Source organism: Cyanistes caeruleus, chromosome 8 (assembly GCF_971803275.1).
Source record: "Cyanistes caeruleus chromosome 8, bCyaCae1.hap1.1, whole genome shotgun sequence".
Taxonomy (NCBI): domain Eukaryota; kingdom Metazoa; phylum Chordata; class Aves; order Passeriformes; family Paridae; genus Cyanistes; species Cyanistes caeruleus.
In genome coordinates, this window is record NC_141708.1 from 24730375 (window position 1) to 24755908 (window position 25534).

The 25534-nt window shown below is 36.5% G+C and overlaps 1 protein-coding gene across 6 annotated transcripts in view; it reads left to right on the top strand.

The window, feature by feature from the left end:
• Positions 1-25534, top strand: part of RET (ret proto-oncogene) — a 220916-nt gene that overhangs the window by 102455 nt on the left and 92927 nt on the right. For 3 of the 6 annotated variants that reach the window (XM_086899680.1, XM_086899679.1, XM_086899685.1), the window contains one exon: positions 5034-5124. The exons of the other annotated variants lie outside the window; for them this stretch is intronic. In XM_086899680.1, coding sequence (XP_086755806.1) covers positions 5034-5124 — 91 coding nt within the window. The remainder of the gene's footprint in view (positions 1-5033; positions 5125-25534) is intronic. 6 annotated transcript variants of the gene reach the window in all.

The following is a 25534-nucleotide window of genomic DNA, read 5'->3' on the forward strand; positions in this document are numbered from 1 at the left end:
TAGGTACATCTTTATTTCAGAAGCAATTTAAATACAGATTTGCGTGTTTATTTGTGGCTTGGGTTAATTAAAGGTCATTATTTTGGTAGGGATTAAGGGGTATATGCAGTTTCCATGGGATGAACCTCAAAAAGACACCAGTGATTTATCTATCCATGCTCGTGTGTGTGTGTGTGTGTGTGTGTGCATATAAGGTATGGTACTTAAACATCTATTACAGCAAACAGCACCCTGGGGATTTGGGCAATAGATCATTTTAATGTATGAATAGGTTACATCCCTAACTACTAGTTGGGAAGGGTTACTTCTTATGGGAAGGGGGCTAAAGTAAATGGCCAAGAAAATTTATAGTGTTGCAATTCAACAAAAATATTGATTAGAAGATGAGGAACTCCATTTTTATAAACTTAATCAGCACTGATTGTTTGATTTCAGCTAGTAGTCTGTCAGGGAGAAATAAGAGCTTTAAGCTAGGAGTGGTGCAGGGGGGGAAAGGAGCTGGCAATATTCTAGGGGAAAAAAAAGTACCAAAAAATCCTAAATCCAAAAGCACTAATGTAACTTTCCAGAAGATTCAAAGAGTAAATATTTAAAAGGGGACAGAAACTGCCTAGGTTTTGTTTTGTTTGCACTGCCATGTATTTCCCTGACTGGAAATTATATTTCAACAAGCAACTGCTGTATTTATTGGCTTATATTTTATTTTGCTAATATTCTGCTAGTGTCCTGTATTTCCATAGTAATCATGTAATAATCTGTTCCACAAAATAGTAGGTTGCCAAGATCCATTTAGAGCCGAGAGTGCTGTGGCTAAAGGTCAGTGCCGGGGGAGCTCTGCTCCTCAGTGTGCAGGTGCCACTTGCGTCACAGCCATTAAGCATGAAACTAAAATCAATTTCACTGCATCTTTGCAAGCTGGCAAACGTAGGAGTCACCTCAACAGAAAAAAAAAGACCCAACTGGCACATATGGTGTGCCTTTATAAAGAGCTGGGCAGGATCTGAAAGTTTTGAAGAGCCTGTAACTCTGGTTGCGTCTCCAAAACCAACTGTTGTATCGTCCCTGCTGCCACCATTCAGTCTTCTCTGCTGCACTTTTATACTGTGTTTGAACTGCCTTGCCAACAACAATTTGATGAATTTGCTTAATGCAGTGAGGTTTACAGTGGTACCAGAGAGTGTCTCAGACTGTGGGCTTGTGATCCTGGATGTAAAATTACAAAGCGTGGCTCCTCCTCAGTACCTGATCCACAATGACTGTAATCTTTCACTGTCATGCTAGAGATTCTGCTCTACCTCCGTGTTGACAAATTGACTTTCCTTCGTTGACTGGTGTCAGAGAGAAGATAAACTGTCAAAAATATTCTCCTCCTGAACTTGAGATGATTTATGAGGAAAATGACAATGCCTTTCAGGTAATTTAGTGAAAGGGCACCCAATTAATTGATGTATCAATTTGGAAAAATCAGTTGAATACCAATCATTTGCTACAACAGTCTTGGTTACTTTAAAGTAAAACTCTAATTTCTTGGTGAATTTAACAATAGGGAATAAAAATCCTAAACCTGTTTGGCCCTTGGGTACAATTTAAGTTACTGTTTAATATTAAGTTTTGTTTGGTTCTTTATATGAATTAGTTGTTAATTTTTCTTCAGGAAATTATGTCCTTATTGCTTCCATTCTTCAGTGATTTACAAGCACAGTGGTATGAGGTTCTGAAGTACCTGTGAATGTCTCAATCTCTCAAGATTCTGTCATACATGTCATAAGTACTCATCTTTTACCTGAGATCCTCATTGGCTTTCAGGGCTCCAGGCTGAAGGCTTCCTGCCTTGGCACAGCTATCTGGAGCAAGAAGGAAGCTGTAATTTTGCCTGGACATCCTCTCCCTTTAAAATAGTCTTTGGGCTGGGGAATGATCCGTGGCTCCAGAGAGCAGTGAGGAGCTGCTGCTTAGGTGCACCCTGTAGGACAAGGCTCTCAAGGATGTCTCTCACCCACCCTGGCTGCCAGAAAAGCTTCTCCCTGCTCTTGTGGGCTTTCTTGGCTGTGGGGTGACTGCTAGATCCCTTCAGCTTCTGTTTTCTTCAAACTTCTCACTGGCAAGATGACCACTGCCAAGTGCTTTAGTCTGACATTTTCTTTAGAAGCTATCAACATCCCCGAAAATAACATCTGTCAGGGAGGTGGCAAGCTGGGAATTGGGTGCCTGCCCAGCCATACCATAACAAGGCTGCAGGGCACAATTGACTGGAGTGAACAAGGAAATTTCTGAGCCATTGATCCTCCAGCCCACAAAATGTGTGAAATTGGAAATGTAGCCTGTTGGAAGAAGCTAGCCATATATTTTTAGATTATCTTAAAAAAGCTAGTACCCTTAACTATTGCTCGATAAAAATCAGTCTTTGTTTCTGTTTTCTGAAGGCTGTTTTGAGGGGAGGTTTTGGTGACTTATCATTGTTTGGGGGGATTGATTTATTTTGGTAGGAGGTTTTTTTTTGGTTGGCTTTTTTTAAAAAAAATATTTTCTACTGGCAATGATTGTATGATTTCCTTTTAAAATCATTTTAGTAGATCAGCTTCTCTTTCATGTCACATAGCTTTGTGTGCGCACATATACATACATAGTTGTTTACATAAGTGGTTTCCAGAGGCCAGCACTAAGAAGCCTTTTGCATTATATTTCTGTATGGTAAAACCAAAGACCTGGCAGGACAAGAAAGAGTGCTGAGACCTATTTAACATGAAGTGTCACTCACCAAGATAAATGAGTGTGTAACTGCATTCTTAGGAGAAGTTGAATCTCTTCCTACTTTCTTACCCATGTTTGCAAGTATCTCTTGGCTTCAGTGGCATTATTTCTGATTAGCATATATGGGAAACCATCCTAGAGGCTATCCTCTTTAGTCAGCTTTCCCTCGCCTTGGAGGGTTATTACTGCACCAGTTCTGTAATTCCTAAAAGAGGTTTCCTAGTGGCTCTGAAAAGTTTGTTGGAATCAGCAGCATGGCTGCTTGAAGTAGTTTCTCATTCTATGACTGGATTTTTCTGCCTCATTTGCCAAAAGGATCTATGAAATAAGGTGGCTGGGCTGGGACAGCGCCTTTCATTACAGCTACCCTCTTGTTTAGCCTATCCACTAGTAGGAACTGAGCACTAGCAATTGCCTATTGCATGATGCTTTTTGTCTTACTAGGTATGAAGAGAGCATTAGCTATTCAGAAACTGGAATACTGCCTTCTGTGTCTCTGGAGGAAGAGATATGAATGCATTGACTACATTTTAGTGCTTGCAAACCTCTTCAAATTTGGGAGATTATCTTTTGTGCTATGTGCCAGTCTTCTGCAAAAACTCTTCTGTGTACAAATTTCAGCAATTTTATTCTTTCTCAGCATAAAATTAAGGTGATGAAGCCTACCTATAATTTTCTTTTTTAAGCTAAACACAATTTGAGAAATGTTTCTATATTATAGATATGAAATAAATGTGAACCAATGTTTCACAAACTATTATTCAGTAGCTTCTCTCTCTTAAGGAAAAAAAACCATTCTTCACCATTACTACATGTTTAGTGTCAGTAATGGCAATTGCACTGGATTTTTAAAATGAAAGATTTTCCATGACCCTTGCTAAAGGGTAAGCAGATAATTCCTGTAGGGCCTGTTAACTTTTACACAGATTTGAGAACAAAGTACAGTTAAAGACCTTCCATTTGTCTCTGAGATGAGAAACAAACTAGAGTTCTAGGTCATGTGGTGGTTTAAAGTGTTGGCCAGTGTAAAAGGAAAGTAATGTGCTGCTATTTTACATATTTACATAAGTGTATATGGCTTTTCCTACCATCTCTTATGAGTTTCTCCACTTTTGGTTGCTGAGGGCAAATGTTTTTTAACTGGTAGTCCTGTAAATACTCTGTATTCTTGGCAGCAAACTAATTAACTAGAAAAATCTAGAAAGTTATGACCTAATGTCCCACTTTATTGCTTATCCAAAGCATATTAAAACCAGTTTCACAAGAATTAGACTATTCCAATTTGCATCTAAAGTTTGCTCTGAAGAGCAAATATTATTGTTTAATTAAAGTTAGTAAATTTATTTTAAAAAAAATAAGAAAAATGTCAGTGAGATGGCCTCTAAATATATTTATTCATGCAAATAGTGAACTTCTAATATATATTAAATTAAAGATAAATAATAGGAGAAAGAAAATTTGGTGAGAAAAGTTTTGAAATTTTCTTCATTGTGTACCAGCAGTACTCATACTCTTTAGCATATGGAGGGAGAAAAGCTGTGCTTCCAAACATAAATATATTTACTGCAATTATAATCTACAAAAAAAAAAAAAAACAACAAGACACCAATGGAGTTCCTTGTAATTTTATTTAATCTTTATCTTCTAACTTTTTTTATATAAGCAGCCAAGCTGAAGCTTGTTTATGCACATCTCTAGCCCATAGTCTTCAGTGCTTCTAAAAATGTTAATTTTAATACTGTCTCTCAGTGTTTCCAGTATTGCTGGCTCACGTAGCAAATTATGTTCTTCATAAATTACATAATTTTTGTTATTTGCCTCATGTAAATAAGTAGATTTGCCTGGATTTTAAAATGTTCAGTTTTCCTTGAGAAGTTAAGCGATAATACTAATTTCTATTATTTATTCCTTTTCCAATAACATATCAGACATTTTGCAGATGCAGAGTAAAACTGCTCCTTGCCTCAAATACTTTATAACTTAGGCTATTTTCAGTTTTAAGCCTCAGAAAATATTGAAGCAATTTTTCCAAAATAAAACATTTCAAATTCGTTTCACAAATCTAGCTAAAGACTTTCTCAGAACTAGCCAAGTTCTGATAGTAAGATTATTTCTAGCATAAGATCAAACTAAAATGTTTGCGATGCATGGGGCCACATGCAGTTTTTTTGGGGTTTTCTTGTTGTTACCATATTATTTATTGGCATAGCACTTTTCTTCAGGTGGTCAGCAGGGCCTGTTTAGCCTTCTTCATATATACATTTATTGTTTCACCCTTATAGGCCATGAGTTTCCTCTTTGAAGGACAGAGAGCCAAATTCCAACAGCCTTACAAGAAGACTATCTCTAATATATGTCAGATAGAAGAGGGAGGTATGTGGACCCCAGCTAAGATATTCATTTATTGCTGTTGCAATGATTCATCATTCTGTCTGATCTTGCTCTCTTAGAGTCCATGTCATTAATGAACACTGGCATGACACAAAATCAAAACTAATTTCATTTTGTAAGGGACACCCACAGCTGTGACTCTTGCTGTAAATATGATCATGTTGTTTTTCTGTCACAATGATGAGTAGATGTATATAATGTTAATAAGATAGCTTTCTAGCAGTGATAGGGGAGAAAGAGTTCAAACTGTACTGTGTAAAGCTTGGAATTTATATGAATGGGCCAAGAGAGAGATTTCTAGCTATTCATCATATTAAGATAGTTCACAAATCAGGTGAAGTGTTCTTTGCTTAATTTGAAACTGTTGTATTAGATATTTAAAAACCTAAAATCAATATTATGAATCATGAAAGAAGCCTATTGTAAAGCTTTTCTACACCAGAGTAGGAGGACAACTCTGGAACTAAAATAATGCACAGGATTTATCAGTTCCCTTCAGTTCTTTTTTCAGTACTTTTGTAAAAGAAAGACATAGTGCTCTGTGATTACTGTGTATCACAATGGCAACACAAGCAACTGAAAGGTTCAAAGATAAAGATATCGTATCCCCTTTGATAAAATCATCATTGAAATGTGATAAAGGGAATTTATCCCTCAGTTCTTGAGGTAGTTTATTAATTTCTGAAATCTCCTATCATCAATGGGTGAATTGCTATGTTATAGTAAAGGGACAGAAAGTTAAAAATGAGCAGCCTCTCCCCACAATCACAGCTGGCCATCAGCTTTTCTTCTTTTCAGTGATTAATCTACATGAGAAAGACTTGCTCTTTCTGAGCAAAACTTGCTCTCACATGCTGCATGGCAGTAGTGTTAGCATTAAGCACTTCAGATAATATAATCAAATAAAATCTGAATTTCCATGTTCTTTTGCTGGTGTTTTTTGAGGACTGATCTTAAACCTAAATTAGGCTGCTTGGATTATTCTCTAATGGAAACAGATCAATTTTTGCTGCTTTTTTTCCTTGAATATGATGTCTTTCTTGATTCTATGTAGTACTATTTATGGTTCATTTTGGTTTTTTGTTTATTATCTATACTTCTGACCTTAATATGGAATGGTTTAGCACATAAATAGGTCAGCTGACAGACAGCAAACACACACACAAAAAGACAAGCAAAAACTCCAACAAACAAACAAGCAAGCAAAAAAAGACCCAAAGAAAACCACATCAAAAAACCCTACAAACAACCCCCCACCACCAAAACAAACACCCAATATCAACTCAACAGCAACAAATCCCCTAATTTTTCCTCTTCATTAAATTAGTCACCTTTGTATTCCATTCTCCTCATCTGTACTCCTCATTTGCAGTTTGTGGCTGAAATGAGCTGTTGGAAGCAATTGCTTCTGATTGTTCTCTGATTTCAGCATTTCCATTCTTTCTCTCTATTGTACCTCAACCAAAGGTCTGATTTCAGAACGTTTGTAATCACTACCAAAAATGAAAGGGCATCATTTTGACAGGTCAGTATTAACTATTTCAATCCCAACCACTTCTTACTTTCAGGTTATTGCTGCAAACAAAAACTAGCATCAATCTCAACCCTCTGCAAAAAAAGAAAATAAAAAATTTTGGGAAGGAAAATTTAAATTGTTTTTTTCTGGAAGTCACAAAGTTTATAATTCTCTTATAGAAGCAACCATCAAGACATTTTATCTAGGCCATGAAAAGCGCTCTTGTTAAGCAGTTTCATTTTCTCTTCAATGTACTATGGTCTTGTTAAACAAGCTGTTCATTACCACAATTAAGACAAACAAAATAATTATCTAGCTTCTAATATAAACAGGCTGTAATTACCTAGTAAGTCTGAGATCTGAAAATTGATACTAGAGAAAATGTTCTGGATCTGTGGTTAGTAGTTCTGGAGTTGTAATGATAGTGTGCATTAAAAGATAATCTTTAAGTGTTTGAGGATTGGTTTTATAAGTTTAAGCTTTCAAATATGCTTAACAAATAACTGAGGAGGAAGACAGAATGGTAATTCAAGTGATATAATGGTCTACAGAGCCCTAAAACTTTCAGAATAAACTTTGAGTATGATAGATGAGGAAATGTGAAGGTAGAGTAATATGATATAACTTGTTCAGTTCTGTACTGGCCCCATTCTATTAGATTGGCTTTTGTAAACCCTTAAATTTTAAGCCTGATCATAAGTGTTCACCTCAGGATAGATGCATTACATCTCTTTGCAGGCTTCTGTCTGTGTGAACATTATGATTGGAGACTGGGAAACTGGGAAGCACCATATAGTCACTGTGCCCAGAAACCTCACTGGGGAAAGAAACACCCGTCTCTTCCCCCTAGAGCTTGAGCTGTGTCCATGCTCATCAGCACCACCAAGCAGTGCTCAGTAAAACAAGGGGAGTTTTCTCTGTCTTTAGTAGTTACTGTTTGGGCTGATGCTCATGAGAATGTTTAATATTGACCACTGTTAATCCTCATTTCTAAGGCCAGCTTTGAATGAGAAGGGGAGATTAATTCCGATCTTCTACTGGTCTTAGCCTGAACTCCACAGGAGTGGTTCCTATTTTTTGGAGCATGGTACATAGGCATTTTTCAAATTCTCTTGTCTTCCCCTCTCATCTGATTCATGTTTTTGAGATTACCTTTGCTGCTCATGAAAGCTTCATAAAATTTTGAGAGAGAATTAAAAAAAAACCCAACAAACAACAAAGCAACATAAACTTGAATCCAGCTATATGGAAAGATTTGTTCTGTGTTTGGCATGCTTTTGGGTGAGACTATAAGTTACTGCAAAGGACTCCTATTTCATTTTTCAGCCTTGCTGTCCCCTATCAGGACAGGGAATGACACTCATGCTTGTTTCCTTTGATGAGGCAAGTCCGTCACTCTGCACTGTCTCTCTTTAACCTGAGACCCTGAAGATGAAAATAAAGATCAAGAGCTGTGTAGCACCATACTGTTCTCCCATGTCACTGTGTTGTGACACAGAGAATAAAGTGCAGAGCAAATTCTGGCAGTTTGCAGCAGGCAGCTCCCTAGGTATTAAATCTACTTGCATGGGCCCATGGCCGAGGTGGTCAGCCTGCTCTGGGATCTCCACCTTACACACAGCTATAAGTTGTTCCAAAAGCAATTTCTAAGTCACTTTTGTTTTCATTTGGGACATATTGACTATTTGAAAATATTTTTATTTCATATTTTCCCTTCCTCCTTGATCCCTCTGCATAGTGTAAAGGTGAATTAAGAATATAAAGCTCTAGCCAGCCAAAAGCAGGTTGTTTTCTGTTTGAGGCGCTGCTTGTCATGAGAAAAATCCAGATTGCTTGTTAGTACCAAAGCTTGAACTTCAGAGGAAACAATTACCCTTGTTAAAAGAACTCTGTTTAATGTACAGTGCATAATGAGAGGACAACAGGGAGAATCATTTCACTACTTAATGGACTACAATTAAACTTAAAGCAAACTTTTGTCCTCATTTTCACCAGTGTAACACAGGCCAGAATTCTCCTCCTACGACCAAACAAAATATGAAAGGTATAGTTCTGCAGCTGCTTTGTTTCTGTGGAAAGTTTTCTGACAGTGAAGTACTGTGCAAGAAGCAGCTGCAGAATCAGGCCCTTTGTACACATGCACTCGTAGTAATCTTAAAAGAAATAGAATGGGACCAGCAAAATGGCACTTCAGCTCAAAGAAAAATCCAACGTCTTCCATCTGCTCCCTGATCTTGCAGCTGCAGTGAATTATGATGTGCTGTCACATTTATAGGGTGATTTCATCAACTGATTTATTTAATTAATTTAGATTTAACATTGTACAAAGGGTATGTGATAAAGTGGTGTAACTCTTTCCTCAGCCACCGCACCAGCCAAGATTTATTTTGAGTATCCTCCGCCTCAATGTGTCCTCCCTTGTGCTTTTCAAGCTGCAGCCAAGGGAGAGTTCGAAATAGCTGGTTGGACCTAAAGCTGCTTAACTAACAGTGCTGCCACGGAGCAGAACTGGCAACTTGAATCTTGTTTTGTGATGTTGGAGTTAAAACATCCATATAGTTTCTCCACCGAAAAATATCACCCTGGTGATAGTGACTCCTGAATGTGCACAATGTTTCATGTAGAAGAACGGACACACCTGGGGCCAGGTGGTTCTTTGGGGTGTTAACAATTTTAGGATATGCTTCTTTAATACCCCTCTTGGATGTAATCTTGAAATGGCATAGACTGAACTTCTTTACTTTGTTTCTGTAGGGCAGTGAAATCTCTAGGTGCTAATAGATAAAATCGGTAGCATTATAAATCAACAGTTGTGATTTGGCGACATGCTGGTTGCAAAAATAAGGGACTATTTCCTATTTTGGTTTCAGTAATCATAGTACATTTATAGAATGCCACTATATAATGCAGATATGGGGAAATCAGGGCACAGGTTTTAGCAACAGCTGTATGCAGGTTCAGGAAGCCATGATCTCTGTGCTGAATAACTTCATATCAAATAGGTGAGATAATAGAACTATTCCTAATTAAATACTCTGGTATACATTTATATCTCTGTGTGCGTGTGCATGAGAGCAAGAAACAGATGTTTAATTACACTTTTTGGCTGGGTGGTCACAACTCTGAGAAACCAGAGAAAGCTGCAGTTTCAAACTTTTCTGTCTTAATATTTCTCCAGTGCTCGCTTTGAATGAGGGCAAGAGCTGTGCTGAGTAAAATCCAGAAAAATGCCGAAAATGGTTTAACTGAGTCAATGCAAAATATCTACATTGTAACACTTATTTTGTGATCATGATGCAGTTATGAGCCGTAAGAATTCAATGATTCTCATATATAAGGAAATAAAATCAATTTTTTTTGGTGGAAGAGAATGAAAACAATCAAAAAGGGACTGGATATTTATTACAATGTGTACAGAGAAGTGGTCTGGGCATATTTTTTGTACCCCTGCTTTATGAAGCCAGAGATGATGGAAATACCTTCTGCTTCATTTTCATTTGTCTTGCTTTGTTTTTCATAGTCCTGAAAATTATTCAGCCTTTTAAACTGTATTTTGCTGGCTTATTTTCCTATAAATTAATTTTTACTAAGAAAATAGATTATTTCTATGGAACGAGACCACAGAAATAAAATGGTTTTTTGCTAGTAGCAGAACTGTAAATAAAAGTTCAGTTAAAATGCATGTGCTTCATCTGAAAAAGCTTTGAAGTTCTGTTGGCTGTTCTAATTTCACAATACTGGATAAAATCAGTATAAAGGGAAAGTTATTACAGTAACTAGGCTTGCTTCCACAATTGCTAGAATTAGGATTGTGACCCTAGAACCCTAAGCAGCATTCAGCAAACAAAATTGAGGAACAACCCAATAGTTTCTTGTGTTAGGTAATTATAAAAGGAGTCATCATGTGGTAGTTTGGAAAAAAAAAAAAAGAAAAAAGTCAAAAGAGTGTAGGAACTATATCTTAATTTCAGAAATGATAAGAGTAATTAGAAGTTGAGAATGTCATTGAGATAATGACTCACTTTTGGAAGTTTATTAATCAAAAGGTGGAGATGAAAGGCAAAAAACAGCACAGTGTGTTCAGTAGTACAGAATCATGAGCTCTGAATAAATTACACAGAAGATCTATTTTTGTAATAATACCCATTTCTAATTATTTTTACCACATGTCTACAGCTAAAACTGGGTGTTTGTGTCACAATCAAATCAGATTTGCTTTCTCCATCAGTATCATCTGAGTCAATAAAATTTTTCTTTCCCCTTCCCCCACCAAGGGTTTGTGTAATTCTCATGTTGCAACAGACCCACATCTAAAATCAGAGTTGGTTCTCTGTCACTACTGCAGAGATTAACTGCTGTTCTTATTGAGCAATTCACCTTTTGGTTCTCCAATCAATACAGAGGGCTTGGCATGGATGCTACTGCCTCCCTCCATTGCACTCTTTATTTTCTGTGATTTCTACAGTGATTTCTACAAGTATATTGCTTGTCATGGACTCATGTCCTGGTTCCTCTCACTGAGGAGTTCATTTAGGCTGCCCTATCTGAGTACATGTAAAATCAAGGATTCCTCCTTATAAAAGAAATCTCTGGTAAGTGCTTTCAAATCTGAAGCAGCATCATGTGAAATGGTAGTTATGGGGAAATACAATAGAAATTACCATGCTTAGCCAGAAATTTTATCTATTATTTTTGAACGAGGTGTTGATTTTTATAAACATACCATGTTTGGCAGATTCCTTCAGGGCTGTGTTTAAAATTTTTGTCACTTTTACTTTTTCCTTTTCCTCTTCCTATTAATGTTCTACTTGAAAACTAGCTCCACTTGCATCACTCCCAGACTGAACTGTGGTTTGTCTAGGAAGTGAAAATGAAATGCTTCTCAATCAGAAGTCTGATCTCCATATGGTTTCTCTCAACATTAATAAGAAGCTAACAAAAAAATTATCTCTTTTCAAATGAAGAATGTTTGACTTTCATATCCACTTTTTAATTAGAGAAACATGTCTGAACCTGGGAGATCAAGCAGTTCACAGACAATAAGCTAATCCATCAAAAGCCTAACAAATCTGCATGTAAAAATAGTCTCAATGCTATCCTTTGGTCACTAACAAGCATTATATGGTTATTACTTTATTAATAATGTTCTTTTCCCAATAGTAGTCATCTGAGATGTGTTCATCAAACTGGTTAATGATCTGGCTAATGAAGCAATGGTGGGAAATATATAATTGGCTCTAGTCAGCAGAAGAGAGAAGTAGAAAAGAAAAGTTTGATTTACCTTTGCTTACATGATACAAAAAATTATGTTGAGACATTTTGTGAACAAATCAAAATGTTCTCTGCTAGACACATTTACAGATTCCATTTATTTTATACTAAAACACTAGAGGAGCTTAGAGGAAAAAAAACTTGTTCAAAGATTTCTTTATTGGGTTCATTACTTGCTGTTTAATTGGAAAGGAATAACAGATTACTCACACTTAGAAAAAGAATACCAGTGCAGCTATCCCAGCAGAAGACTGGGGTAGAAGACTAGATGATAGCTAAGAAAAATTTCTAGAATCAGTGCAGTGAATATTAGTGAAAATCACATAATATTTGAAATCACTGCTCATTCATGAGGGTTGACATCTCATTAGGTAGCAGATTAAGACCTTGGTCACAGTAATACCTTCCAAGATGAAGTAAATGACACAATTTGTGCATATTGTGCAACTTCTTGCCAGACTCTGCTGAAGTGAAGCTAAGATCACTATTTGAGCTCTCTAGTGTGGCTTTTCTAGCAGTACTTATCTCTTTACAGACACCATTTTTGAAGGTCCTCACCACCCAGGTAGACTCCTTTTTCCACTCCTGACTCTCATACTCTTCATGGTTGTCTTCTGACTCCTGAATTTTATGCCCCATATCCTTTCTCTTCAGTGTTTGCCTCTGCACTGTGTGATCACAACATTTTCTTTCTGCCTTCAAAAATCTCACCTCCTGTGTCAGGCTTTTTAATTCCATAGCTGGTTATGTATCAGTGGTGAAAAGGCCATCATCTTCCCTGAGAAAAGTACAGCTTTAATGGTCTGTAGCCGTGTGAAATAGTAACATCCTTCTGTGTGCTTGCCTAGGCTGTAAGCATGATGCACTTAAGCAAAAGGACTCCAGGCATCACATCAATAACAAGAATGCAGTGACTGTTTTGGTTATTTGAAGCAGAAGAACACCCTCTAACCAAAATCAAGAGTAAATGCTGCAAAAATTGTGAGCTACATAATGTTGGCAACTCTTGAATATTACAGTTTTGTGATCTTTCTACTTGTTTGCCAAAAACCCACCATTTTGTCTCCAGAGATTTATGTGATCTCTTGTCTCTTTTTACTCTTATTTGCTTTTCTTTGACTCATATTTGAACCTTTGGAAGGGTACATAATAAAATTCTTCCCAAATTGCTAAGATTTGCTTGGTTTCACATTAAATGATACAAAACCTCTGTGTTCAGCATAATTTCAATCTGAAATCATAAATCTGCTCACAGTCACTCAGCCTAGGATCATGGAGAAAATTTTAAGGGGCCCAAATGGAGGTTTCATAATTAACCTGTCAGCAGGTTTGGATTTCATCACAAACAATTTGTACAGTCCTTTTTCAAAAGCATGCATGAGCAATTGGACAAAAGACCAATCACAACTGAGTCATGCTGTCACCAGAAGGACACAGATAATGGAACAAAATGCTAGTAAATATTCACCACTGGTCTTCCTTTTTGGACAGAACAAGTCATTTAGTGGTGCTCAAGATTAGGATTTTGGCAGCTAGACTAAAAACTTCCAGAAAGTTAACCAAACATGATATAACTGATCTTATAGTGTAAAAAGGTGCATGAGAAGGTAATAAAGGCACCATAAGCTATCAAACCATGTAACCTAAAGAAGACAGCAGGTTAATGGTATGTGTTGGAGAACTGCCTGCCTACAGAATTAGCAGAAGCCATAAAGGCTGGAGTTCCTCTGTCCAAATGTTCATGGCTTTTTGATCAGTATTGAGAGGAGCATTAAAGAAAGCATAATTCTAAAGACTTTTCTCTGTTAAGAGCTATGCTGCCATTTTTTAAAATTAACTTTTTAAGAAAATGACAGGAATCTGAAGGCCAAAATAGCTGATATCGTTTAAAAATGGGGAGATTATTAAACCCATGAATAGAATTTGAGAAATTGTCTTGAAACTGCAGCATTCTTGCAGACATATTGTCCATGCTCAAGATATATGACAGGACTCTGGGCACCTATGTGCAATATATCTTAAATGACTTCCTAGAAAGGTCTTGCTAAAAATACTGCTGTCTGTCTTTATAATTGAATGGCTCTAATATGTGCTTTTTAAAATGCTTATGCCCAGAAATTGTATTAAGGCTACTATAGTTCTAGAAGTTCTTTACATGTGAAAAAAAATCAACTATTTTAATGTGATATTGATTATAACATGATATATTAATTCACAGTGTCCTTCTGAATTTTTATTTCTTTAATGAATAAAGGGAATTTAATTTATTTAATTTATTTTATACTTTTCATGAAACAGAAGGAAATGTGTTTCTCTTGATGGAGAGTTAACTAGGTCTTAAGACTTTATGGGTTTCTTTGAAATATCCATGTACTGCCTTCCAGTCCTTTACACTGGGTATTTAAGGAAAATACTGGAAGAAGGCATGATGGTTTTTAAGGAGAAGGAAAAATCAATAGGCAGCTACTTAGAGTATTGCAGTATGCAGATAAGCAGCTTTGCTAAGCCTGAACTTTGCACAGCAACATCAATACAACTTGTAGAACAATGAACTTCAATACAAATGCTGTGGAGGGAGTGCAGGGAAATGCCTCTTATAAACAGAGCTGTAAATGGTGTTAATGCATGTTGACAAGAGCCTGCTTGAGTAATTTACTGTGTTCAAATACTTTGCAAACCAATTCTTAGCAATAACTGCTTCAGAAAAAAGGCATGGAACTGATGTGGCCTATTTGTGTGAACTGCAACCTTCCACCACTACAAAACGGACATGTTTAGAAAGGCTTCATTTCCACCAGGTGTATTAAGAGAATAATAGGGTTTTTAAAATTGTGTAGAATTTACATATCTGTATATAAAAAAATAAAGTATTTCACATGTTGTAAATATTTCAATGTAAAAGGTTTGAGGTATTTTGTGGATCATAGATTCTTAAGTGTATGCTACAAGGATTATATTGGCATTTGTCCTGGATAAATGAATTACACTTATGAGTGATGAAGGCATGAGTAAGTTATTGGTTACACTAAAGGATATGGTGAGAGGTAAGAGTTTTAAGTATCCACTCCTTGTGCCTCAAAAAATAATTCATTGCATACCTGGCTATTCATTCAGCTTTCTAAAATGCAGTAGTGACAATGATCTAGCCTGCAGACCTTCCAAGCACTGAGTAGGGCTGAAATAGTAATTCCAGATGTAAAAGACAAATACTTCAGTCAAATTTCAAGGTTTGCTGGGAAGGCTGGTTTCTAGGAAGTTCTTGGGCAACCCTTTGGAGAACTTCAAGTGATCATTTGTCCTCACAACTTTGTCTGGAAGGTATAATTAGTGCTCTGCAAACTCCTGTTTTCTTATTTCTGGGGAGCATCTGACAGTTGTTTTTCCTGTCTTTTAGTATGTATACTGAGGATTAATATAATGCTGGAGACTGGCTGGTTTGGGTCAGTCAAACCAGTTGTTAAAATAATCACTGGTCTCTGAACTAGTTGCTAGAAATTTGCTTTAGAAACCTCTTAGAGTCCTCATAGCTGCTGCCCCCTTCTCTGTAACTTGGAGTGCATGTATGTTGTTGGGTGGCATTTGGGTGGGAAATTGTTTTTCCCTGCCCTTGCTTTCTTACTCCTCAAGTCCACTGGCCAGACCAGATGAGAAATCAACCTCTGCTTACAGTACCAAGAATTAATTTTCACTCAAGGAAATCCTGGACGCTCTGGTAATGTCAACATTTAAGTTTAAAATGCATAGCTAGAAAATCTAAAGAAAAATATTAGAATTAGAGTCAAAAACCAAACAGTAGAAGTATGTGAGGCATTGATCTCAAGAGCATGCATCTTGTTTTGATTCCTAAAGAAGTACATCCCAGCAGAACCTTCTGACTGTTAACTAGATGAATTATAAGCAGAAAAAGTATGTGCACTTTTATGAAAATGTAACTGCTAAATGTTTTTGCTGTTTACCTATTTCTACATTTTTTAACTATGAATATCACAGTAGTGGGAAAAAGTGGAACTGAATGTCATTTTAATTAAAAACATAATGAAAATTGACACTTCATTGCAACATAGGCTATTTCAGCTTCTCTCATTTAAATGTTCAGAACAGTTTTAATATCTCATTTTCAGATAGTTGTAACTTTCTAAAGATTACATGATTTCATACATTGATCTTGACCCAGAAAAAAAAAAAAAAATCTTTTAGCAAGCAGCTTTCAGTATACAAAGGAAAAAAAAGGCTATGGTAATGTAATATGCCTGAAATCAGATCCAGGAACACACCTTGGTATATTTTTTTATTCCTTGCAGCTCATTTACTGCACCATGACCTCAGAGAGCACTAAAGATTCCAGTTTTTCCAGCCTGATGTCTCCCAAATGTCACTCAAAAGTTGTGCTGTGTCCAGAGCACTTTTATTATGCAAGCCCCAACTCAAAATGCTGGAGGTCTTTGGTTAGTTTTGTTTATTTGTTGGGGTGGTTTGTTACTTCTGTTTGGTTTTTTGCTTTTTGTTTTTTTCATTTTTTGTTTGTTTGCTTTTTTTAAAGTTTATTGTTCAGAACAATTCACCATAAGACCTTTAAACTAAGGTGATGGTATTGAAAAATGGCCAGCTACAATTTCAGCTCTGTCTTTCCAGTTCTGTGATACCTCTGAGTCAAACACATTAATCCAGCATGACAGTCAGGAAGAATCAAATTGTTCTTGTTGCCCTTCTGTCTTTGCTGGATAGTTAGAAGTCTACCCATACTTTAATGTGCTGAAGTCTTTACTATTTTATTTGTTTTACTGTGTTTTTAAAATCATGGACTTGCCAAGAGCTGAAAAGAGTTGATATGGTTGAAAGAGGCACTCAAACAGGGAAGATGTTTTTTGCAACATGTTTGGAAACCTTTATATCACTTTATTTTGGGGATCTGAATTACATAGTTTAAGAGAATTTAAAAAAAAATTAGTATTTCTGCTTCTAGTAAAGTTTTATGAATATTTTTGCTCATGGTGTCCCTGTTAGCATGGAAAATATCTAACTTCTCTTACCTCAAAATAGTCTTTTCCAGCTAGCTGCCTGAACTTTGGTGGATATATTTGCCTCACTGGTTTTTGTTAATGGCACAAGTTAAAGCTGACTGTATATTTTTTCCCTAAAGCTGAAGTGTTCAGCTCCAAGGAAAACTTCTTAGCCAGTGGGAAAGCCACACAGCTCCATTTGCCCAATTGCCGTGGTACATCTGCTGGAAAATCCACGTCCATGCAGTTTGCAGGTCTTTTCAATGACAATGAGCCTAGATACTGCTACTGTGCACTTTGATTGTTTCCTGCACTTTTCTCTCCTGCAGTGGGAGGTGTAAATCTAAATGTGACTTTCAACATTCTCAGCCCTGTCTGCTAGGGATTTTTTATTTGTCACATCTTTGCCCTCTGTGACTACAGTGATTTGTTTCTTTTCTGTCCTTCTGAGAGTAATGTTATGTGATGTTGATTTGAAGAACTGGCAGAGAGGCCAGTCATCCATTTATCTCAGGGAGGACATTGGAACTAAATCATTACTCAGTTGCTGAAGTGAAGGAATTGTGCAGGAGCTGCTCAGCAGTAAGGACCATAAGCTTGTTCCCAAAGCAGTCTGTCTTACTGAAAAGTAACTGCTGTGTGAATGAAGCCCTGTTCTTCATCCAAATAAGTGAAAAGACTGTTCTCTGATGCATCTTAAGTGCTTGCTAACATGAACCACTCAGAAAATAGGGCGTATATTTCCAAGGGAAAACAGGGATCATTTCTGATCATCGTTTTTGCTTAATTTAAAATCTCCTCTGGACACATTTGGAAAAGGTCTACTTTGTGGATCTCAATTTTCAGTTTATGAAGCTGAGATGCCAAATGTACTGTTTCTGCAGTAGGTCATAATTCAACATTCTGAGTACACAGCGGTGTGCTGTTGATGCTCAGCCCCAAGAGAGGGGGTGGGCAAAAGATGTGAATCTGATTTCCAGGACTGACTTCAGCAAATGAAAATGTAAATAAACTGTGAGCTTTTATATCTTTCACAACAAGGATTGCTTCCCTCTTTATTCCTCTTTTCCTATATGGGAAATAGGGCTTTTTCTGCATATTGCTGCATACCATCCTTTCATGTTTCCACTTCTAAAGATTTTACTTCCAGACTTTTCATCTATTAGGTTTCTATATGCGGTATTATTTAATCCCAAGAAAGAGCAAAGTGTTTGATTTTTCATAGTTTTAAGGTATGAATGTTGTCATTTTGGGGCATCTACTTCTCTTTTGACTAGGAAATGAAATTTCCAAAGTTTACACGTTCAGCTTCTCTGTCCAAACCTACTGGGTACATCTCTCTCAGATGCAGTTATATTTTAAAGAACTTCTTCATATAGAGGAGAATAAACAGCCAATAGCCAATGATTCATTCTGCCTCTTGAGCTTCAGTATTTGAAGATATCTGGGAACAATGACTCAGGTAATATAACAGGAATTAACAAGTTATGGATGATGTTAAGCTCTTTTTATTCTGTATTAATAAGAAATAAAATGACCAATGAGATCTTTAACAAATGTATAACCATAAGTTTAATCCCCTGAACTTCGTGAGGAGCAGTCATTCACAATTAACATATGACAAAAAACATTGAAATTGGGGATTCCAATGTCAGAAGATTAAAAATAATGCTTCTAATAACATATTATCTCCTCAGAAGTTTGGAAAATGGATATAAACATCCTAAACATGTTTAAAAGATGTGGTGCCAAAGTGTTATGATGAAATGCAAACCTAATACATAGGCTTGGTTCACCAACATTGGCTTTTGTATGTATAAGCAAGCTGAGTCAGATTTTGGAGACATTTCACTTTATGTTTATTCTCTTGAGGTTTTGAGGGTTGATTTTGGGAAAAGAAAAACAGTATTCTTTTAAAATGTGGCCTGAGTACTTAAATTTTGTAGGACATAGGGTAAGTAATTTTAATTTTACCACCCACATTGTTCTAAGGAGTGTTTTCCATACTGAGTTTGCTAAGTGAATTCTACCTGTAATAAATGTGAGCAGTGAAGGATGGAAAAATATTCAGAATTTGAAACTTGTTCTGCAATAATTTCCCACCTAATCATCATTATGTTTTTTGAGAACTGTCTCTGAAATGGAACTCCCTATAAAGGCAGTAACTTACAAGTATTACCAACTCATGTTACTTGATTTTTTTTTGATTTTCCCAAGGTAAGAAATTGGGGCAGGGACATTGCTGCTTGAATTTTATTCAAACTAATCAATCAGAACAGAAAATGAAGACATTATTAGCATTCAAACTGCATTTTCACATCCCACAGACATGTTTTTTATTATTATGACTAACTGTGTCAGCAGTCAGACTAGACATAGACTCATTGCCAATTAATATAAAAATTCCTTTCTTTGATTTACTAGGAGAGGCTGAGGGGACAGAATTGTTTTATTTTAGTTCGTGCATTTCCTTTCCCCAGGCTTCACCTGATTGAGGTATTTGCTCTCTGAGGGTCAGTGTATTTTAAATTTATTAATTACTTCAGTCCAATCTATAATACTTAATTAAAGCTTTAAACAAAAATAAATTGGTTATGTTTGGTGAAAACGTTGTCAGTCAGATGGGACTTTAGCAACATAATAGAGCCGATACATTTGTTTTGTTTATAGCGATACTGAATGACCTTGAAGTGTTCATCTGGCCAATGTGGACTCTTTAAGATAAGAACCCAATTTCTTTTCTTCTCTTTACCTGGGTTAGGATTAACAGTCTGCATTATCAAAAGGATATTAGTACATGACAAGCCTACAGATATTTTTTCCTTATTTTGCTTGCTGTCTCTTAGAGCCAGCATGAAGGCGCTGTCAGCAGAATTCGTGCATTTGACTGCAGCTCTGGCTGAACAGAGAAGATGGCACCTTTAATATTCACCCTCCAAGATCTGCTACTGCATTCTTCTTCATTGTGTGACTGGCTGAACAATGCTGTTGTTCTGTTGCTCTGAGAGGCAGAATTCTGAAATGAAAAAGTTATTAGATTGAAAGAGACATTTCTCTGCATCCTTAGAACAGAGAGCAGCCAGATTAAGAGTTAGGTATTAAGGTCTTCCAACCCCCTCTCCTTTGCTGGAATGATTAAAGTCCAGAGGACTTTGTAGCTGGTATCATTTAAAACCAGCTGGGCAAGTAAAGCATTTTCAACATGCCACAAAATATTCTGCCCTTTTCTAGACATCACTTCTACTCTGCTATTTCTATACTTTTCAGTTGCCAGCCAGGACCAGGAACACGTGTCCTTTCTGTAAGAAAAAGAGAAACATTTTCAGTAAATAACTCTATTATAAACTACATTTTTATCCCAAATTACACATTTATGAAACATACCATGATGTCCTAGTTCTCATCCAGCTGTTTTTCTAAAGTTAATTCTCCATGAACAGAACTTGCTTTTGATATCCTAGAGACTTTTATACCTTTTGAATAACATAGATGCTCTGTTTTCTTTGGAATAACTACTGCAGTCTTGTGAGGTGCTTCCTCCCATCTTCCTCCCTTCTGTAGTACAAATGCAGTCCTTTAAAGGCAGCATCTGGGCCAAAGTTTTCTCCTGCTTATATAAAACCAAATGTTAAAAATGAATTTTAAAAAGGTCATTGTTTGGGCTATGAGTGCCAATCTGATATAGATGTTACTCAAAACTGAACACAGGCAAATGCCCTTTTGGCTAAGATCGAATTTAGTTCTGGTTTAATATCTGATTTATCTTACATTTAGCATTTCCTAGGTTAAAGCTTTAAAAAAAAATATGTAATTTTCACTAACTCTTCTTTTGTGTGGTTATTTTCACAAACTCTTTGTGCCTTTTTTGTTGTGTTTGTGCTCTTGAAGATCTAGGCACCAGCTTTGGAGAGGTAGTTAGGTGTATGTATTCACTGTAAGTTGAAAACTCTTATAATACCTGTAAAAGTTTGGCTCCAAACAACCCCAACATCCACTAGTCTGTAAACAATTGCATGACATTACAGGTTGCTATCCTGCTGATCCTGAAAGACAAACCTTCTCCTTATACCCTGATATTTTCTGTATGTATGATCCTTGCACTTGGGACACTCTGGAGGTTCAGGTTGTCCATATGTACCTCACTGAAATTGGAAAATGCTGTCTCCAGGCTCCTGGGACTGCTAACACTTAGGAAGCAGGCTGAGCTGAAGCACTCAAGGACACAGAGGAAACACAAGGCAAGGAGTTAAAAGAGGAAATGGAGAGGCAGAAAATGCATGAAAATATTACCCTCCAAGTAATATGTTTGTGTCATGTGGAGCCTTTGCTGCACAGATTTGGAAGGCCCTTTAGTGGAACCTACAGCTCTCTGGCAAGTGCAGAGGCATCATAATGTCAATTTATCTGAGTCAAAGAGCCAGTTTAGTGGAGCATGAATTTGCAGTGTTCCTGAAAGGGTGGGCATGGATATACAAACAGAATTTCTTGTTTATATTCCCACTGCGTAAGAGAGATTTTCACAGAGATTTTATTGCATTCAGCAGAGATTCCTAACACAGGAAAGTCTTACACAAGGTATGCAAGTCCATGGCTTCATTGCATACCTGGCTGAGTTACTGAATATTAAAGCCTGTGTTTGTACATGGAAGCAGAGAGAAGATGCACAGAGACACATAACCCTAGCTATGTATTTTTTGCATCTGCAGATTTTTCTTTGATGTTGAAAATGTAGTCTGCTTGATTTTTTCACAAAATATAGGAAGCTGGAAAATAATATAAGCATCATACACATAGGAAAAGCAGACAGCATGCAGCCAGTCCAGAAAAATTAAACTCCTGACCGTGAGAACTTTTTCAAATTGTGAGATATCTGTAGTGGTTCAGCCTGTGCAAAACAGATCAATCAATTAAAAAGTTGTTCAGCAAAAGCTTGATCAGTTGAAGTTTGCAATTATCTTGGACACAGTAATTACGTAACTCTGGATCCTTTCTATGTGTCACGTCCTCTCACAATTGCTTTATTTCCCTTAGTGTCATATCTTAAATTAGTTGATAATGAGTTTACTAGGGTCATATCTTGCATTTTATAACCTGTTTCCTATTTTGCATGTCTAGCGTGGACCTCATGACACTGTGTAACGTTAATAAATTCCTTTCAAATTTAGAATCTCTAACTGTTTTATAAATAAAAGTGGCATTTCTGATCTGTCGGTTGTTTATGAACATCATAACCCAAGTAACATGTAACAGGGAAATATACTGAGGCCTTAAAGAATTTTGTTTCATTAAATATCTTAGATATCACTGGGAATTATTTGATGCAAGACCTTCAGATGGCTTACTTTAAAAGGCACATAGGTAAATTTTCTTACTCATATTCATTTTCCCCATGTCCATGCAGTCAGTGCTTTAACTTTCCAAGACTCTTAAACCAGTGCAAGAGTGATCAGCTCATGAAGAATAATATCCTCAGCATTTCTGAGACAGTCACATACAGAGGGCCTCAGTTATTTCAAGCCAGTACTTTTGTCTAGAAGTAGTAGACGTACTGTGAGGAAGTTGATCATTATGGGAAGAGGATGCCAGTGGACAGCAGCATGGGTAAAGGTGTTAGCAGAGCAGGCCAGGTGTTTTGTCCATTCCCAGGGTGCAGGAACAGCACTGGTGCTGGCCAAAGGCTCAGGTGAACACTCTGATTTTACCCATGCTGGTTCCTGGCTTTATAAATCCCATTGTGTTGACAGAGGGGTCAGTCCTCTGAAGGTGCTGTCACACGATAGGGGATGCTGACATTACCAGTGCTCCCCTAACAGAAGGCAATATGTGGGTGTGAAGTGGGCTTAGAGAACATAAGCTCTGTACAAACATCGTGCTCTTTCTGCAGGTTAATCAGGTCTTTAATAAAAGACCATGAAAATGTCAGCAGTCTGAACAAATAAACCAGAATTGTAACTGAGTGTTCATTCAAACAAAGAAATATAAACCCTTTTTTTATTAATGTTCTTCACACACAGAGAAAATGGATTAGAATTCTAATTAGAAAATATATGTTTTAGATATATTATCTATAAATTTCATAACCCAACTGAATATACATTACACATTAATCTTAAAGAAATGATCACACTTTAGGCCTGCAATACTCATTTTTAATGAAATTTTTTTTCTTGGTATACAGATTAAATAAATAGAAGAATTAACTAATTAAGCAACACTTGATATAGGATTGACAGATGATAATGATAGGGGAGAAAAGATGATCATTTTTGTATAAAGACCAATCATTTATACTTTTGATCAGAAATATAAAATGTTCTTTAGCCAACCTTTTCTTGCAGGTAGTGGTGAAATGCAGTTATCCGTGGAAATATATTTTTATGAATATTGGATGATGAGACTGAATGGTGACTGGTATTAAAAGATCTCCCAATTGTATCCTGAATTCTATATTAGATATAACTAATTATCTTTCCAGTTAGTATAATTCCCATGATACTGTTCTAGAAGGGGCTGGGGGAGGTTTATGTTTGTTGTTTCTTTGTGAAGGTTATTTTTAAAATAATATGAAAGCCAACTGACAAGCCAGTTTGTCTGCTTGCTCTTCTCTCACTATTTTTAAAATACTGTAATAAATTTTCTTTGGGCTTGCTTACCTGTTAAATAAGAAAAATATATTTATATATTATCTATATATATTATATATATTATTATATATATATATTATTATATAATCATTCATTATTATATATAGTTTAATATAGTGACATATCTCCTAATCACTGGAGAGTAGATTTAAAGACAGGAAAGCTATATGCTTTGTACACTATAGATAGGTGGGAATACAGTTAGTAAAGCAAGATGGATTTAATTGCAGTGAGGAAAATTTACATTTGGAATAAGGAAAAACATCCACTCTTTAATATGGAGGAGATGAAGCATTGGAACAGAAAGCTTAGCCAGACCCTGTAAATTTTTTGCTTTTTTTTTAAGAACTGTTAAGACAAATATTAGGAATGACAGTCATGTCATCTTTCTCTGGAACTGGAGATCGACTGGATAATCTTTGCAGAAGAATGAGTGTGGAAGGAATCATGCATCACCTATCTAAAAAGACTGATGAGAAAGTCAGTATGCACTTCATCATTTTTCACTGTATGAAATGAGATGGTTTCTGCCTTTTTTTTTTTCTTTGTTTTCATTGTTTCCAGATGAAATGTAACAGGATTTCCTAGATTCTATCATTCTATGGATGTTGTTAAATTTGATCACACCTGCAGAACCATAACCACATCTTCTGGATCCTCCCTGTGGTCTCAGATTTGCCTCTATTTGCATTGCCCAGCTGGAGATAAGGAGAAGATTTATACTTAGTTAATTCTTACTAACACCTTGTTTTACCAAGATGCAATGTTAATTCTGACTGACATCTTGTTTTACCAAGGCTTCTCCACTTTTATATTCTCAGCCCTAAGCTCTGGTTTTTAGGTGTTTTTTGACACAGGTGTGGTGTAGTGCCATCGTGTGGATTCAGGATGGGTGGAGGCAAAAAACTGTCTTGAAAGAGAAAAGCAGGTGTGGGGCAGGTGTGCTGGTACTTTGAATCACCACAGCCAAAGAAATGAAGGTGTTACTCTAGATTATCAGATTCTGAATAGCCAGTCCTCCAAGACTTCTTGAATAGTGAGCATAATACAGTCTAGTAAACTAGAAGCAATAAAAATACATAATCTAAATTTTTCACAAGCAGAACTATAGATTAAGAATTCTTTGTAAGGGTTCATCTCCTTCCCTAAATGCCTTTTTTGTTGCATATCTATCATGTTTATTGCATGATCAGTGCAGGTTGGTATATGTGCAAGAAAAGTTTTGTTCTTTGCATGATAATCTCCTAACTAAGCTCAGCAACATAAATAGTGTTGATTGTGCCAGGATGGTGGAGTCCAGAATGGGACAGAAAAAAAGAGATACACAGAACAGTTGTAATGGAGACTGTCAACTGCTTTTTACATGGAAGCAACTAAGTTTGGAGTGGGGCTTTGTGAGTAGTCCCCTAAACTGGACCATATTTTGCAGAATCTATTAAAGAAAAAGAAATGGAAGAGATCAGCAAATGGGATGTGAATTAAAGTATAATGTGATACATTCTGTTGTAATTGCCCATGGAAGATAAATGCTTTATTGTTTGCCATGTAGAAAATACCAGTGCATATTTTGAAACTTTGTAATGAGTTAAAATAACAGTCTGGAATTTATGCAATAACAGCTTAAAACCCTCTAATGCCTACATGGTTAGATGATAAACTGCTGTTGGGTAGCTGATTTAGCTTGCTGATTTTGGACCAAAGCATAAGAAAGTTTTCATCATCATTAATCTTTGCAGAAAGGTGTTTGAGTGTCTAACAGAGTTCCTGTTGGGTACTGTCCCCGTCATTGAACATATTATCCAGACATTAATGTTGATAGCTTTGCCAGTGTGTTTATGAGAAAGGCCGAAATCTGAAGAGGCACAGACTAAACTAAGTCCTTCCTTCCTTCCTTCCTTGCTACGGCCTTGATACTGTACGTGAATAGGAAACTTATTATTACCTCTGCAGTGCCTGTCTTA